Source organism: Bombina bombina, chromosome 6, assembly GCF_027579735.1.
Source record: "Bombina bombina isolate aBomBom1 chromosome 6, aBomBom1.pri, whole genome shotgun sequence".
NCBI lineage: Eukaryota > Metazoa > Chordata > Amphibia > Anura > Bombinatoridae > Bombina > Bombina bombina.
In genome coordinates, this window is record NC_069504.1 from 499,298,502 (window position 1) to 499,317,924 (window position 19,423).

Sequence of the window (19,423 nt, forward strand, 5' to 3'; positions counted from 1 at the left end):
TCTCTGGACATTAAATTACTTTCTTGGAAAGTATTGTTTCTTTTGGCCATCTCTTCTGCTAGAAGAGTTTCTGAATTATCTGCTCTTTCTTGTGAGTCTCCTTTTCTAATTTTCATCAGGATAAGGCGGTTTTGTGGACTTCATTTAAATTTTTATCTAAAGTTGTGAATTCCAACAACATTAGTAGAGAAATTGTTGTCCCTTCGTTGTGTCCTAATCCTAAGAATTCTTTGGAAAAATCTTTACATTGTTTGGACGTGGTAAGAGCTTTGAAAAATTATGTTGAAGCTACCAAAGATTTCAGAAAGACTTCTAGTCTATTTGTTATCTTTTCTGGTTCTAGGAAAGGTCAGAAGGCTTCTGTCATTTCTTTGGTGTCTTGGTTAAAGCTTTTTATTCATCATGCTTATTTGGAGTCGGGTAAATCCCCGCCTCAGAGAATTACGGCTCATTCTACTAGGTCGGTTTCTACTTCCTGGGCTTTTAAGAATGAAGCTTCTGTTGATCAGATTTGCAAAGCAGCAACTTGGTCTTCTTTGCATACTTTTACTAAATTCTACCATTTTGATGTTTTCTCTTCTTCAGAAGCAGTTTTTGGTAGAAAAGTTCTTCGGGCAGCTGTTTCAGTTTGATTCTTCTGCTTATAATTTCATTTTTTTTCATTATAAAGATTGAAACTTTTGATTTGGGTTGTGGATTCTTTTTTTCAGCGGAATTGGCTGTCTTTATTTTTATCCCTCCCTGTCTAGTGACTCTTGCGTTCCACATCTTGGGTATTTGCTATCCCATACATCACTAGCTCATGGACTCTTGCCAATTACATGAAAGAAAACATAATTTATGTAAGAACTTACCTGATAAATTCATTTCTTTCATATTGGCAAGAGTCCATGAGGCCCACCCTTTTTGTGGTGGTTATGATTTTTGTATAAAGCACAATTATTCCAATTCCTTTCGCTCCTTTCTTATCACCCCACTTCTTGGCTATTTGTTAAACTGAATTGTGGGTGTGGTGGGGGGTGTATTTATAGGCATTTTGAGGTTTGGGAAACTTTGCCCCTCCTGGTAGGAATGTATATCCCATACGTCACTAGCTCATAGACTCTTGCCAATATAAAAAAAAATGAATTTATCAGGTAAGTTCTTACATAAATTATTATTATTATTTTTACCTCTGTAATTACTTTGTATCTAAGCATCTGCAGACTGCCCCCTTATTTCAGTTCTTTTGACAGACTTGCATTTTAGCCAATCAGTGCTCACTCCTCGGTAAATTCACGTGCATGAGCCCAATGTTATCTATATGAAACAAATGAACTAATGCCCTCTAGTGGTCAAAATTCATTCAGCTTAGAGGTGGCCTTCAAGGTCTAAGAAATTGGCATATGGACCTCCTAGGTTTAGCTTTCAACTAAGAATACCAAGAGAACAAAGGAAAATTGGTGATAAAAGTAAATAGGAAAGTTGTTTAAAATTACATGTCCTATTTGAATCATGAAAGTTTTTTTTGGACTTGACTGTCCCTTTAAGCTTATTTCTCAAAAATGACTCCCAAGTCTCTTTTAATTGAATGTACATGTCTATCCTACGTTTTTTAATATAGTGGTATTTTTGAAATATTAATTGATTATATTTTTGTACCCATTGGGCAGTTGTATTGATGACAGTACTCTTTCAATTTCTGGGTATAAGTATCTTTAAGCTATTATTAAAAAGCTTATCTTGTATTGAGGAGAATCTCTTTGGGGTTTTATGAAATAAAGCACAGAATGAAAGGAGCACCAGCCATGAGTGTTAAAACAAATAAACTTTATTATTAAACTAAAAGCCTGGAGGCACAGACTAAAAAACATGCATGTGCACAAATGGCGGTCAGCAAAACTAGCTACAGCTGACACGTTTCGGCAGATGCCGTATTCAAAGCTGCTAGCACTGTGTGAAGTAAAACGGCCTATTTAAAACCACATGCCACCTCCTATTGGTCAATTAATTATTGTGATAATTGACACCAAATATGCTTACAATACATAGCGTCTTAAAGATACAGTACATAGATTCACACAGTACAAATAATACAATCCCTCAAACCAATAGATATATATGTGATATGCCTAGCACAATGTCAAACCAAAGCCTTTGCTCCTAATATGGTGACCTATCCAGAGTACCTCCACATATTGTGTGAATTGTCATAAGACCAAATGGCTTTGATGCTTCATAGTATTTTTGGGGTGTATTATATGGCTTGTCCTGTTTAAAGTATAAAGGGGAAAGAACATGTATGTCCATATTTAAGTCCCTAACTAGGACATCTATACCTCAGACTGAATAAGGAATCAGGAATGTTTAACCTATCATTATAAGCGTATAAAGCTATTATATTTATTTTGGAAGGTTACTTAAATTATCCTGCCTAATAATTAAGCCATTAAAGCCCAAAACACATGTTCCCCATTTTTTATTAGAGAATACATATAATATGACCTATCTTATATGTGGCAACACAAGTTGGTACTTAACGCTGTATAGGGTACCATTGTAGATTCTAAGCCCCAAGACACAAATGGAATACTAAATGCTAGAGGCAAAAATATCCCAAAAATGCTGAATGTATTTACATCTTTGTAGATGCTTAACTCATCTGGTATTGTTTGTAATCTATCTCAAATGGAGAAAGGACATTTACAATGGAGAACATGAGCAATATTAGAGTGGGCATGGGAGAATTTCATTCCCAGAAGTTTATTAGGTGAAAATCAGAATTTAAACCTTTAGGGTATCTGGTCTGCAATTTGAAAATCCAAAACACCTCTCTTTTTCCCAGCAATTTCTCCCTGTCCCCTCTCCTATGTGGAGTAGTGACTTTCTCAATACAAGTCCACATGAAAGTGTCGGCACTCTTGTTATGTACCTGGGTAAAATGTTGTACCAAGTGTGTACTGGCAGTGCCAGTTTTAATGCTGGACAGATGTTCTCTGACCCTTGATCTCACCTCGCGGGTCGTGAGGCCCACATACTGTTTGTCACAAATGGCACAAGTGATCAGGTACACTACAAAGGCCGACCCACAATTAAGGCAGAAACGCTTCTGATAGGAGTATCCTGTTACAGAGGATGTAAACCATTCCCCTGTTTCAACTTTTTCGCAGGCTATACAAGTCCTATTGTGGCACTTGAACATGCCATACATGGTCAACCATGAGGACTCACTTTTGACCTTCTCAGGTAGTTTCGTGGGAGCTAGTAAATTGCCTAGAGTTTTACCTCTTTTATAGGCAAATTTACTATTTTTGGCTGTTACATTGGCTAGACCGTCATCAGCTCTCAGGAGTGGAAAATGTTTTCTGACAATGTCACAAATTTTATGATATTGTTCCGAGTAGTCTGTTATAAACAAAACATTTTCATTTTCACCTCCTGAAGTCTGAGTACAAGCAGGTAATTTCTTAATTCTCAACAGATTATTTCTTTTAACTTTTTCAACTGTGTTTACAGCCTCATTGATAACTTTTGTATCACTAACCGACAATGACATATAAAAAAAATTGTATAACTAACCGATATCTAACATACTGTGACAGTGAATACTAGATATTTTTACTTTGATTTTTATTCTAACCACCCATGGCCATCTCTTACGATGACGTCGGACATTATATATATATATATATATATATATATATATATAGTATATACTGTATGTATATATGTATATATATTTATTCCAGATCTACACTTATTTTTATTTTTAACATTCTAACGCCAGTTAAAAATATAATTACAGATTATTTAGATTATATTATTATTGAATAGTTCTACCGATTAGGTTTAACATATATTTATAAACTACCCAATTTCAATAATATCTGGATTATGTCTGAAGAAACAATGCACCTTCATGTGCATACATACATTAAAGTGCATTTTATTACGAATGAATGGTTTTTATTCATTTAAAGATGAGTACAATCAAGAAAACATAAGTAGACACTATATTTAATATGAGGCTTTTTGGTACGCTATTCTCACAGTTTGCAATTTGCACTAGGAGTTTTTTCCTTTGTCTAAATTGATCACTTGTCTTAATCTGCACTTAACATTTAACACCTGTCATGGTTTGAGTCAAAATAACTTTTCTTTTCTAAGCCACTATCCATTATCCCATTTTTGTTAGCTCCCATTTTCTATGACAACTTCCGTTTTTACTTTGTTACAAGTGTATATAATGTTAATAATTACAATGCTTTGTATTAGTTTTTTACACTGCCTGAAGAAATGACCAGTGTGTTTTGGTCAAGAAACGCGTTGCTGTAAGAAATAAAGCGTTCTCTTTTACCTTTTAATATCGGAAGTTGTCTTTTTGCTCTTATCCATCTCTTAATATCATGAGTGGTTATTGAAAGTGTCTGCAGTCCTGCTGAAACTTGGATTCCATTCGAGAACCACACCGGGGACACCCTGTTCAGTGTACTAGCCACTGTAAAGTGCTAGCCTACCCTTCAGCACCGGTCATAGTACGGTGCAACTCGATCTGGTAAGCATATTCACCACCAACATTTATTCACCTATATGGAACATATTACCCTATGAGGCGCCCTCTGTCTTATCATCTGTATAGATTGCCCTGTGCACTGGGTTCAAGAGCTGCTTTGACACACGTTGGAAACACTGCAGATCGTTTTAGATTCTGCATCCTGGCCAATTTGGCATTTCTACATCAAGTAACTTTCTGGTAATATTTGGACAATACATAAACTCACAATCAGCGCGCCTCTGGAAGTTCCCCTCCTGGGTTCTTTTAACATTTCTATTGCATTATTTACCTACAAGTATTAAGTATCTACTTTCATAGTCCTTAATTGATTTAATTAAAGTAAAGGGTATGCCTTGTCTAATTAAAATGCCCACCCTGTTAGTTTTTGTATGGTTAGAGGCATAAAATGCATCTCTGAATTTGTATCTGAATGTCTTGAGTTCTTTATTATGAAGAAAATTAGTCTCTTGTAGGAGAATTATATCTCCTTTGTTATCTTTGAAGTCTCTGATAGCAATACTTCTCTTATTTGGGCTATTGAGACCATTTGCAATAACTGTTAGTATATTCAGTAACGTCTTAGTGGGCTTCATGGTGCAATTGTGTAGTGGACAGCAAATAAGTTTGTGTATGGTGCTAGGTGCCTCATAGTGGAGTGGTGAGCATAGTGGCATATAATATGCAGTGTAGAACATATGGGTAGGTATGTATCACGACATTTGAAGAAGGTCAGATATACACATTGTATAGAGAAATAAACAACATTAAAAACATGAACAATAAACAAATAACTAAAAACATTTATATGAACAGCGTCATAATGAAAAAAGAACATGCCAAAAAAAAATAGGGGTCGGCCAATTACTGGGACCCAATTGTATGAATTATAGTTTAACAACCGCATAACCTAAAGAGCACTGATAAACATTTTAGTAAGAAGTATAGTGCAAAAACCAAGCATCATATTTGTATAGAGGCTAACAGTTTTAACTAAAGTATATCTAATGTATAATATATATTGATTCAAGTCTCTTAGAGTGTCCACAGCAAGTCCTTTTTTTTTCTTTTTAACTATATCTCAGCTAGACTTAACCTCAGGTATGAGGTATTCCCACAGGGTGGGGAACAACAATTTGTACTAACAATAAGTAAAGTAGATAAATTCATTTAATCTTACCAATCCGGGATGCATCAGATAGACCTGGGTAAGTTGTTGGCACTTCAGGATTTAGAGTAGTCCTTTCTTTTCTTGTTGAAGACTTTGTGCCACTGAGATCCTACAGCTGGTTGTGACATTGTGTCAGATAATTCCGTAGACATCTTAGAGGTGGAATCTGATTGATGTGGGGGTTGCAGCCTCAGGCCTAGTCCTTTGGAAAAGGGCTCCAGGTTCTGGAGTCCTTTATAGATGTGGGTATGTCCTTCATGATATACCACAAGACTGAATGGGTATTCCCATCGATATTTAATGTTCTTTTCCTGTAGTACTGTGGTGATACATTTTGTGTCTCTTCTTCTTTGTAAAGTAGTTGGGCATAGGTCTGGGTAAACCTGCAGTGAGTGGTCTAGGTAAGATATCTTCTGTGTCTGGCAAGCCTTAAGCCAGATGTCTTCCCTGTCTGTGAACCTTAGAAATTAAAAATGACATCCCTGGGGGTGCATTTGGAGGAGGGTGTAGAACCCTATGAACTCTTTCTAGTTCGATAATAGGTAGTTCAGTGTCTCCCATAAGGTGTTGAAATAAATTCTGCAGGTATTCTCTTAGTTCTGTGTGCTTTATCGATTCAGGTATGCCTCGCACTCTGAGATTAGATTGCCTACTGCGATTTTCCAGATCTTCAAGTTTTTCCTGCCTGGTCTCTATTTGCGAAGTTTGTACATTGGCATGTGTGTTAAAGGCTCCCATCATTTCATTGATAGTAGTTTGCATATCCTCAACCTCCTCTACTCTTGCTCCCAGGACATTAATATCTTTCCACATATATGTGAGTTCAGTGGTTATAAGAGTTTTTAAAGATGCAAAGTCCTCCTTTGTTGGTAAATTTACTATATCTTGCTTTAATTGGGTAATATATGAAGCAGACATATTCAATTCTGATGTGGTGGGTGAGGCTGTGTTAACCTCTGTCATGGTTGAGGGATTTGACATGAAGCTATTGGAAGAGTCAGCAGAGGACGCCTCCTAGTATAATACTACGATGATAAATAGAAGTATATGTGTCTTGTGATATGAATATACTCACAAAAAAGGCAGCACCCAATGTGCTAAATGGTACAGGCTGGGATCTCTCAGTGCCCCAGCTGGTCCCAGGATGAGGAAAAAATGGCACAGTACTCCAATGGTTCGTGCTAAACGGACAAGGTAATACAGCAATATCTGCAATAGAATGACACATACAAAGGGCACCTCCTAGTGTATTACTGTGATAGTACCAAAATATGTATGTGACTTGTGTTGTTGCTGTACTCACAAGAAAAGCGGAACCCAATGTGCTAAGTGGTGCAGGCTGGGAACTCTCAGGCCTAGATTTGGAGTTCGGCGGTAGCCGTCAAAACCAGCGTTAGAGGCTCCTAACGCTGGTTTTGGCCGCCCGCTGGTATTTGGAGTCAGTGATTAAAGGGTCTAACGCTCACTTTTCAGCCGCGACTTTTCCATACCGCAGATCCCCCTACGCCATTTGCGTAGCCTATCTTTTCAATGGGATCTTTCTAACGCTGGTATTTAGAGTCGTTTCTGAAGTGAGCGTTAGAGCTCTAACGACAAAATTCCAGCCGCCTGAAAATAGCAGGAGTTAAGAGCTTTCTGGCTAACGCCGGTTTATAAAGCTCTTAACTACTGTACCCTAAAGTACACTAACACCCATAAACTACCTATGTACCCCTAAACCGAGCTCCCCCCACACCGCCGCCACTCGATTAAAATTTTTAACCCCTAATCTGCCGACCGCCACCTACGTTATATTTATGTACCCCTAATCTGCTGCCCCTAACCCCGCCGACCCCTGTATTACATTTATTAACCCCTAACTTGCCCCCCACAACGTCGCCGCCAGCTACTTAAAATAATTAACCCCTAATCTTCCGACCGCAAATCGCCGCCACCTACGTTATCCCTATGTACCCCTAATCTGCTGCCCCTAACATCGCCGACCCCTATATTATATTTATTAACCCCTAATCTGCCCCCCTCAACGTCGCCGACACCTGCCTACACTTATTAACCCCTAATCTGCCGAGCGGACCTGAGCGCTACTATAATAAAGTTATTAACCCCTAACCCGCCTCACTAACCCTATCATAAATAGTATTAACCCCTAATCTGCCCTCCCTAACATCGCCGACACCTACCTTCAATTATTAACCCCTAATCTGCCGACCGGAGCTCACCGCTATTCTAATAAATGTATTAACCCCTAAAGCTAAGTCTAACCCTAACACTAACACCCCCCTAAGTTAAATATAATTTAAATCTAACGAAATAAATTAACTCTTATTAAATAAATGATTCCTATTTAAAGCTAAATACTTACCTGTAAAATAAATCCTAATATAGCTACAATATAAATTATAATTATATTATAGCTATTTTAGGATTAATATTTATTTTACAGGCAACTTTGTTATTATTTTAACCAGGTACAATAGCTATTAAATAGTTAAGAACTATTTAATAGTTACCTAGTTAAAATAATAACAAATTTACCTGTAAAATAAATCCTAACCTAAGTTATAATTAAACCTAACACTACCCTATCAATAAAATAATTAAATAAACTACCTACAATTACCTACAATTAACCTAACACTGATCAGCCAATAGAATGCGAGCTCAATCTGATTGGCTGATTGGATCGGCCAATCGGATTGAACTAGATTCTGATTGGCTGATTCCATCAGCCAATCAGAAAATTCCTACCTTAATTCCGATTGGCTGATAGAATCCTATCAGCCAATCGGAATTCGAGGGACGCCATCTTGGATGACGTCCCTTAAAGGAACAGTCATTCGTCGTTCAGTCGTCGGTCCGGATGGATGTTCCGCGCTGGATGTCTTCAGGATCCTGCCGCTTCGCTCCGGATGGAAGAAGATCGAAGATGCCGCCTGGATGATGACTTCAATCGGATGGAAGATCCTCTTCTGCCCCGCTTGGATGAAGACTTTGACCGGATCATGGACCTCTTCAGCCCCCGCTTGGGCTTGGATCAGGACATCGGAGGAGCTCTTCAGGACGGATCGGTGAACCTGGTATGGTGAAGACAAGGTAGGAAGATCTTCAGGGGCTTAGTGTTAGGTTTATTTAAGGGGGGTTTGGGTTAGATTAGGGGTATGTGGGTGGTGGGTTGTAATGTTGGGGGGGGTATTGTATGTGTTTTTTTTACAGGCAAAAGAGCTGAAATTCTTGGGGCATGCCCCGCAAAGGGCCCTGTTCAGGGCTGGTAAGGTAAAAGAGCTTGTAACTTTTTTAATTTAGAATAGGGTAGGGAATTTTTTATTTTGGGGGGCTTTGTTATTTTATTAGGGGGCTTAGAGTAGGTGTAATTAGTTTAAAATTGTTGTAATATTTTTATTATGTTTGTAAATATTTTTTTATTTTCTGTAACTTAGATCTTTTTTATTTTTTGTACTTTAGCTAGTTTATTTAATTGTATTTATTTGTAGGAATTGTGTTTAATTAATTTATTGATAGTGTAGTGTTAGGTTAATTGTAGGTAATTGTAGGTAGTTTATTTAATTATTTTATTGATAGGGTAGTGTTAGGTTTAATTATAACTTAGGTTAGGACTTATTTTACAGGTAATTTTGTTATTATTTTAACTAGGTAACTATTAAATAGTTCTTAACTATTTAATAGCTATTGTACCTGGTTAAAATAATTACAAAGTTGCCTGTAAAATAAATATTAATCCTAAAATAGCTATAATATAATTATAATTTATATTGTAGCTATATTAGGATGTATTTTACAGGTAAGTATTTAGCTTTAAATAGGAATCATTTATTTAATAAGAGTTAATTTATTTCGTTAGATAAAAATTATATTTAACTTAGGGGGGTGTTAGTGTTAGGGTTAGACTTAGCTTTAGGGGTTAATACATTTATTAGAATAGCGGTGAGCTCCGGTCGGCAGATTAGGGGTTAATAATTGAAGTTAGGTGTCGGCGATGTTAGGGAGGGCAGATTAGGGGTTAATACTATTTATGATAGGGTTAGTGAGGCGGATTAGGGGTTAATAACTTTATTATAGTAGCGCTCAGGTCCGCTCGGCAGATTAGGGGTTAATAAGTGTAGGCAGGTGTCGGCGACGTTGAGGGGGGCAGATTAGGGGTTAATAAATATAATATAGGGGTCGGCGATGTTAGGGCAGCAGATTAGGGGTACATAGGGATAACGTAGGTTGCGGCGGTTTACGGAGCGGCAGATTAGGGGTTTAAAAAAATATGCAGGGGTCAGCGATAGCGGGGGCGGCAGATTAGGGGTTAATAAGTGTAAGGCTAGGGGTGTTTAGACTCGGGGTACATGTTAGAGTGTTAGGTGCAGACGTAGGAAGTGTTTCCCCATAGGAAACAATGGGGCTGCGTTAGGAGCTGAACGCTGCTTTTTTGCAGGTGTTAGGTTTTTTTTAAGCTCAAACAGCCCCATTGTTTCCTATGGGGGAATCGTGCACGAGCACGTTTTTGAGGCCGGCCGCGTCCGTAAGCAACTCTGGTATCGAGAGTTGCATTTGCGGTAAAAATGCTCTACGCTCCTTTTTTGGAGCCTAACGCAGCATTTGTTTGAACTCTCGATACCAGAGTTAAATTTATGGTGCGGCCAGAAAAAAGCCTGCGGAGCGTTAGCAGCCCATTTACCGCCGAACTCCAAATCTAGGCCTCAGTGTCCCAGCTGACTGGTCCAAGGTTAGAGACAGAGGCCCAAAGGTCCTAGGATTTGTCCTAGGATCCGTCCCAGGAAAAACAGACCAAGCACAGGCTTCCAATGAACGCAGTATGTTTTATTTAAAAACAAATTTAAAAACCCAGGGTGCATGCATACACCCCAAGCAAATAAAACAATTCAAATAACAGATTGCAACACGTTTCTCAGCTGTGCTAGCTGTTTCATCAGGCATCTGTTAACAAACTGGAAGCACTTGCTTTTAAACATAAACTGACCAAAATGATTTTTTGGTCAGTTTATGTTTAAAAGCCTGTTCTTCCAGTTCTGTTCCTCAGCACGGAGCAACTTTGCCTCGCGGCCATTTACCTGCACAGCCGAGCTCCGCCCCATTTTTGACAGTATTTTTACAGCTACGTTAGTTTTGGAGAATTGGTTATAAACAAAAAATTGCAAAAAAAATGCTTTTTCCATTTTTCTCCCCCATTTTCAGTATTAACCCCTTAATGACCAACTACGTACCCTGTATAACATTGGTCATTAGGCCCTTAAGGACTAGCAACGTACCCTGTACGTCGCTGCAGTCCTGGGGTTCTAGGCCTGGAGTTGCCCCATACATAGCTGTCCAATATGTTTTGTAACAATCTTATGAACCAATTTGGAAGAGGCATAAGACTTTGGGTAGTATATAATTCCATTGAACCTGCCCAGCCAAGAGACTTATATATTTGTATATAAGTACCAAGAATATTGATCAGATCAGTCTGGATATCTTGGAGTAATGTCTCATAATTTTAAATGAATATTTTGGGTAAAATGTATTCCTGTTTTCAAAATTGCTTCATTCTCTTGGTATCATTTTGTTGAACAAGCAATGATGGACTACTGGGAGCTAGCTGAACACATCTAGTGAACCAATAACAAGAGGCATTTATGTGCAGCCACCAATTAGCAGCTAGCTCCCAGTATGCTGCTCCTGAGCTTACCTATAATTTACAACTAAGGATATAATTTTAAACTAAGAGAATAAAGTAAATTAGATTACACAAGTAAATTGGAAAATTGTTTAAAAAAGCATGCTCTGTCTGAATCACGAAAGAAAATGTCTGAGTTTAATGTCTCTATAGCTAAATGTTATTAGCTATTGTTAAATGGAAATATTGACATATTGAGTAAAAAGACCATTACCTGACGAGTGTCAGTTCACCTACTAATGTTGAAGACACTGCTAAGGGAATGAAAGCATGAACAGAATATTTTCTGAATTTAAGGACACCTTATATAGCAATAGCTGCCAGAATTTCATTAATAAGTACAAATATTTGAGGTATAAGGGAACCCTTATCTTGTTACCGTATGCATAGTAAAGGGGTTTGAAACCTCCACTGCCAGGTTTTAAGTAAAAAAGAGTCTTTTTCAGTTTTTCTTCAGAGTGTACTGCAATTTCCTATACAGCAAAATTATTATTATTATCATTTATTTGTATAGCTCTGCAAAATTCTTACAGTCTACAGGTTTATGGCGCAGAAACCTATGGTTTGGAGTAGAGATGGCTTGTAGTTGCAGCAGTGATTATTCAAAGCAAAGCAAAAAGTCCACACGCCAACACATGTGGGATTAAAGTCTAGTCCCTGAGGAGGAGGATTTAAAACACCAGACAACAAAGCTTTAATCTAATCCCTCCCCCTTTCCCATGTATCCTTAGTCAATTGTTTGCCTCCACCAAGGAGTGATGGTGAAACTGCAATTCCTTAATATCAAGAGTTTTACATACATTTACATTTATTTAACCAATCGACTCAAATTGTAATTTTTTTTCTTTTCTTAAAGAGACAGTACCAATTTTTTTTCTTATTCCCTCACAGGGACTTCACTCTTACATAGTGCCAATATTTGTGTGTTCCCTTGAGGGGGTCAGCCCTTTCTGTTCTTTTTATGCTGTATTTCTGCGCTGCTATCTAATTATAGATACTTGCCTTTCTTTAGTATTCTAAATCATTATGGAGCAAGCTAGTGCAGCTAAAGTCTACTGACGATTTAACTCCTTCTCATATGTGTTTCCTATGTAAGGAAATATCAGTGTTTCCTCCTACTCAGCTTTGTAACCTATGTGCTGAGTCTGGGTCTTTTGCTAGACAGGGTCACGCAGTGTTGCATTTGTAGCAGAGTACTCATGTATTTGTTACCCATCAGGGTTATCCGCAGGACAGTTCTACACGCTGGGATTCCGCAGGGAGCACAGGGAGTTTGGTCTCCTCAGGAGACAAGGTTACAGATGAACATCTTGGAACTCTGTGCACTCTTCAGGGCTCTCCAGAGTTGGCCCCTATTAAGACAGGAGTCTTTTCTGAGGTTTCTGTCAGACAATGTCACAGCGGAGGCTTACATCAATCACCAATGTGTAACATGAGGCACCTTAGCAATGAAAGAGGTAGCCAGCATTCTGACTTGGGAAGAACACCATCCTCGCATTATTTCAACAATTCACATTCTGGGTTTGGAAGATTGGGAAGCGTATTTCTTCAGTCGTCAGTACCTTCAACCCAGTGACTGTTTTTTTAATCACGAGGTATTCATCCAGATTGTGAACTGTTGGGAAAGACCAGACATATACCTTATGGCCTCTCGCTTGAATTAAAAGCTACCCCAATATTGTGCAAGATCTTGAGAGCCACAAGTGGCTCTAATAGATGCACTAGTGGTTCTCTGGTCATTCCATCTTATTTATCGTTTGATCCTTGAATTCTACAATTTTTGCATTTTGTTCTGAATAAAGATTTACCAGCCAGTTCCCTTAAAGGGCAGTTTTCTGCCCGTTCAGTCTTGCATCAGAAGAAGATTTTGAGACTTCCTGACATTGAAGCCTTAGTTAAAGCTTTGGTCAGGCTAATACCGATTATCAGGCCTGCTTCCATGGAAGCTTGAATTGGTTTTGAGAGTTATTCAGGCTCAGCCGTTTGAACCTATGCATGTTCTGGACATGGTCTGTTGTTTTAAAAGGTTCTCTTTTTCTTGTCTATTTCTTTGGCCAGAAGAGTATCTGAGCTTTCTGCTCTATCTTCTCATTTTTCTTACCTGATTTCTTTTATCAGGTTAAATCATTTTTAAGAACAAACTACTATTTCCTTCCTAAGGTTGTTTCATCTGAAAACATCACTCTGTAAATTGTAGTCCCATCTCTCTGTTCAGCACCAAAAAAAAATACTAAAAAGAGGTTACTTCATAACTTGGATGTAGAAAGGGCCCTGATATTTTATCTCCAAGTCAACAAAGAACTCAGAAATACTTCTTCTTTGTTTATCTATTGCTCAGGTTCCGTCAAGGAACAGAAAGCTACTGCAATCACTGGCAGCTTGGCTTAAAGTTTTGATTCTCATTGCATACCTAATATTGAGGAAGTCTTCTCCTGAACAAATTGCTGCTCATTCTACCAGAGCCACCTCTTGGGCTTTTAGAAATTAAGCTTCCATTGAACGGGTTTGCAAGGCAGCTACTTGGTCATCTTTACATACTTTTATCAAATCCTACAATGTTGATGGTTTGCCTCTTCAGAGGCTGATTTTGCTAGGAAAGGGCTACAGGCAGCAGTGCCTTAACTATTTGTCCCGCCCTATTTCATGGTGGTATAGGATCGCACATGTGATGGCTCGTAGACTTTTACTGTCTTTTGAAAGAAAACTAATTTATGCTTACCTATAAATTATTTTATTTCATGATGGTGAGAGTCCACAAGACCCACCCTTGTTTTTCCATAGCAGTTTAGAGGCAGTAACAGTTTGCACTTTTATTGCTCTGCTTTTCCTTTCCTGCTTTTTTATTTTCTCCTTTCTCTTAGCCATATGAATAATTAAGTAATCATGGTAAAGTAGGAGAGATTGAAGCTCTGTTGTGTGGGGTGTATTGCCTCCTCCTGTAGGACTGGACATATGATGTCTCATGGACTCTCACCATCATAAAATAAATGAATTTTATCAGGTAAGCATACATTTTGTTTTACATGAATTAGCAACGGAATCTCAATCTACATTTTTATACTTTAACCAGGTAAATGAAAAACTGACTGCAGAGTTGCAACAGACACAGCAGAAGCTTCAGAGCACTTTGGATGAGTTTCATCATATCCAGGCAGAACAGAAGATCTCTAGTAATCTAACTGCAGCACTGGAGGCTGAGCGAGAAAAGCTCCTGGGGGAGAAAGAGTTGCTGATGGGATCAGTAGAAGAAGATGAGAAGAGCAAGAGTTTACAGGAACTAAGGTGCATCTTAAATTATTAGAGTATGTGAAATAGTTTAATCAACCAGTATGTTAAGGATCAAACAGCTAGATTACGAGTTTTGCGTTGTGGCTTGTAACGCTGAAAATATGGAATTTTCAGCGTTAAAACAGCACCGCAGCTATTACAAGTGTTGTCGGTATAGCTGCACCGCACACCTTTTAGCCTGTAATGCAACGTCAGTCCCGCACTCGTAAAAATGACATTTTTTCATGGGATTCCCATAGCGCCGGTATTACGAGTTTTGCGGTGAGGCTAAAAAGTGAGTGTTGCAGCCTATACCGACAAGATCCGTTCCGCAATCTAAAGTCAGTAGTTATTAGTTTTACACTACAAAGCTGTAATAAAAAAACTCATAACTAATGTGTTACAAAGTGCGCTAAACACCCATAAACTACCTATTAACCCCTAAACCGCCCACATCGCCCCCGCTATACTAAAGTTATTAAGCCCTAAACCGCAAGCCACTATAATAAACCTATTAACCCCTAAACTGAAAGCCCCCACAACTAAATATACTAAATAAAACTATTAACCCCTAAACCGAAAGCCCCCAAAATGCAATAAACTAATTTAAACTAGTAACCCCTAAACCTAACGCCCCCCTAACTTTATATTAAAATTACAATTTCCCTATCTTAAATTAAATTAAAACTTACCTGTCAAATTAAAAAAAAAGTAAGTTTAAACTAACAATTAAACTAATATAATTATTAAACTAATATTAATCTAACTACCAATTAAATTAAACTAGACTACACATTAAAAAATCCTAACACTACTCTAAAAATTACAAAGTATCTAATTAAAAAAAATACTAAGTTACAAAAAATAACAAACACTAAATTACAAAAAATAAAAACCAAAATGATCAAAAATAAAAAAGAATTACACCTAATCTAATAGCCCTATCAAAATAAAAAAGCCCACCCAAAATAATAAAACCTAGCCTACAATGAAGTACCAATGGCCCTTTAAAAGGGCCTTTTGTGGGGATTGCCCCAAAGATATCAGCTCTTTTACTTGTAAAAAAAAACACAAAGACCCCCCAACAGTAAAACCCACCACCCAACCAGCCCCCCAAAATAAAAATCCTAATTCTAACAAAAACCTAAGCTAACCATTGCCCTGAAAAGGGCATTTGTATTGGCATTGCCCTTAAAAGGGCATTTAGCTCTTTTACTGCCCAGACCCTAAACTAAAAAATAAAACCCACCCAATAAACCCTTAAAAAAGCCTAACACTAACCCATTGACGATCCACTTACAGTTTTTGAAGTACCGCTTGAACGATCTTCATCCGGACGAAGTCTTCATCCAGACAGCCTCTTCAATCTTCATCCCGACAGCAACGTCCTGATCCAAGCGGCCAGAAGTCTTCATCTAGGCTGTGTCTTCAATCTTCATCCAGGCAGCATCTTCTATCTTGATCCCGGAGGCTCGGAGCGGGTCCATCCTGAAGACATCCGGCGCGGAGCATCCTCTTCATACGGTCGCCACCATACACTGGATCTACAATGCAAGGGACACGATTAAAGATGGCGTCCCTTGCATTCCTATTGGCTGTAAAAATTTGAATCAGACAATAGGAATTAGGGCTGCTAAAATCCTATTGGCTATTCAAATCAGCCAATACGATTTAAGCAGCTCTCATTCTATTGGCTAATAGATAGAAGATGCCGCCTGGATGAAGACTGAAGAGGCCGTCTGGATGAAGACTTCTCGCGGCTTGGAATAGGACGTCGCCACCAGGATGAAGATTGAAGAGGCCTTCTGGATGAACACTTCGCCGGGATGAAGATCGTTCAAGTGAGACTTCAAAAACTGTAAGTGGATCGTCAGGGGGTTAGTGTTAGGCTTTTTTAAGTGTTTATTGGGTGGGTTTTATTTTTTAGTTTAGGATCTGGGCAGTAAAAGAGCTAAATGCCCTTTTAAGGGCAATGCCCATACAAATGCCCTTTTCAGGGCAATGGGTAGCTTAGGTTTTTTAGAAAGTTTTTTTTTTTATTTTGTGGGTTGGAGGGTTTGTAAAAAAGAGCTGATATCTTTAGGGCAATGCCCTACAAAAGGACATTTTAAGGACCATTAGTATTTTATTCTAGATTAGGTTTTTTAATTTGGGATGTTTTTTTTTATGGGTATTAGAATAGAAATATTTTTTTTTATCTTTAATAATTTGTTTGCTATTTTGTGTAATGTATAGTGTTAGGGTGTGTTTTTTTTTTTTTTTTAGTAAAATAGCTGTTTATCTCAGGGCAATGCCTTACAAAAGGCCCTTTTAAGGGCCCCCTAAAAGGCCCTTTTAAGGGCCCCTTGTAGTTTGGGGGGTGGGGGTTTGTATAGTGTTAGGGGGTGTTTGTATTTTTTTTGGAGTAAAAGAGCTGTTTATCTCAGGGCAATGCCCTACAAAGGTTTTTTATTTTGGGATATTTCTTTTTTAAGGGTATTAGAATAGGAATAATATTTATTTTTTTGGATAATTTTTATTTTTTTTTGTAATGGTGAGTTTTTTATTTTTTGTAATGGTAGGTTTTTTATTTTTTGTAATGGTAGGTTTTTTATTTTTTGTAATGGTAGGTTTTAGTGTAAGGCAGGTTAGGTTTTATTTCACAGGTAAGTTTGTATTTATTTTAACTAGGTAGTTAGTATATAGTTAATAACTATTTATTAACTAGTCTTTACCTAGTTAAAATAAATACAAACTTACCTGTGAAATAAAAATATAACCTAAGTTAACTAGAATATAACTAATAGTTATATTGTAGCTAGCTTAGGTTTTATTTTACAGGTAAGTATTTAGTTTTAACTAGGTATTATTTAGTTAATAATAGTAACTTTAATTTAGATCTAATTTCATTCATTAAGTTAAAGTTAAGGGGTGTTAGGGTTAGGGTTACGTTAGGGTTAGGTTTAGGGGTTAATATAGTTTAATTTAGGTTGTTGCAATGTGGGGTGCTGGTGGTTTAGGGGTTAATAGGTATTATTTAGTTAATAATTGTAAGTTTATTTTAGATCTATTTTAATTATGTTAAAGTTAGGGGGTGTTAGGGTTACGTTAGGGTTAGGGGTTAATAGTTTAATTTAGGTTGTTGCGATGTGGAGGGGGCTGGTGGTTTAGGGGTTAATAGTTCTATTTAGTGGTAGTGATGTGGGAGGCCAGAGGTTTAGGGGTTAATAGCTTTATTTAGGTGGCAACGATATCGGGAGCGGCAGATTAGGGGTTAATAACTTTAATATAGTTGCGGCGATGTTGGGGTGCAGCGGATAAGGGGTTAATAACTTTAGTATAGTGGTGCGATATTGGGAGCAGCAGATTAGGGGTTAATACCTTTATTTAGATAGCGGCCATATTGGGAGCGGCAGATTAGCGGTTAATAACTGTAGACAGGTGTCGGCGATGAAAGGGGCAAAAGATTAGGGCTGTTTAGACTGGGGGTTTATGTTAGGGTATTAGGTTTATACGTTATTTTTTTTTCCCATAGACATCAATATGGTTGCGTTACAGAGCTTTTGTTTCCGCGATCGCAGGTGTTAGACTTTTTTTTTGGCTCTCCCCATTGATGTTTTTGGGGAAAGCGTGCATGAGCATGTCAAAAAACTGTTACTTTTGTGTGCGGTATGGAGCTCAACACAGCCAAATCGCCCGCACAAGCCGGGTTTTTTTAAACTTGTAATGGCAGCGCTATAGGAAATTAAATAACGTAATTTTTGTTACGTTCGTTAATTTCTCTATAGCGCTCAAAACTTGTAATCTAGCTGAAAGATTTTTATGAGTTTCTCAATTATGTGTTATACTTTGAATATAAATTTTGACAAAACTTTGCATTTAAATATTTCTGTGGTGCTTTTGTTCAGTATCTTTTAGTACCTGCAAACTTGAATTGAATATTAGGTACTCACATTTGGTGTGTGCCATTGTAAACTTGGATGTACTATAACAGTAAGAGCTGTGAGAATAGTGAAGAGAGCATCCTCTATTTTGCTTTATTAATCTTGGATTTTCAGTAATGTGGCTATATTGTTGGTATCTATAAGCCCAATTAAAGTACCTTAAGACTGTACATGAGTACCCGGTACCGCTAACCCTCCGATGTATTATCAAGAAGACCATAAACTATCCTCAATACATTTACTAGCTGGCTATACTGGGCAGCCAAGCTTGCTGCACAGAAATGTTAAGTAAACCTAGAGTCCATTTCATCTCTGCCAAAGAAGAACCTTACATTTCTGATCAGCTGTACTCAAATTTGCAAATCACTACCAGTTAAAATACAATATGTACATTGCATATATTTTATCATGTGACCATTCAAAAAAGTTTACATCAGAGTAGATGCCTCTATGTAGTTACCTACCCAGCTTAATGAAAATTCTGGCCCGGGTCATGTCATTCTTTCAGTTGTAGGTATGACACTAAAATAAATTTATTAGATGACTCCAAATAATGAATTCTGAAGGCATTCAGACCCACAGATCTTGTGTATGGCTTCACCACTTTATGCTTGTTATTTCCTCAATACATTTTTAATTATTTGATTATTTAATCATTACTTTTCTTGTTCTTTTTAGCTCACATACAACTTTTACTATAGAGTACTCGAAGATTTAAACTATATAAAACATTAGTTAGAGGTATGTGGGTTTGTTGGTTTTAAGAAAGCGCCTATAAGTGCTGAATTGCTTTTACTTTTAATGAAAAAATTTTTTTTATTGATTTTTCAACATTTTACAAGTAAAAAGTC

The 19,423-nt window shown here is 37.5% G+C and overlaps 1 protein-coding gene across 1 annotated transcript in view; it reads left to right on the top strand.

Annotated features, from left to right (window-relative positions):
* The window catches only part of LOC128664484 (GRIP1-associated protein 1-like), a 75,146-nt gene that overhangs the window by 16,988 nt on the left and 38,735 nt on the right, over nt 1-19,423 (top strand). The window contains exon 4 of the mRNA XM_053719308.1: nt 14,453-14,664. Within this exon, the coding sequence (XP_053575283.1) occupies nt 14,453-14,664 (212 nt within the window). The remainder of the gene's footprint in view (nt 1-14,452; nt 14,665-19,423) is intronic.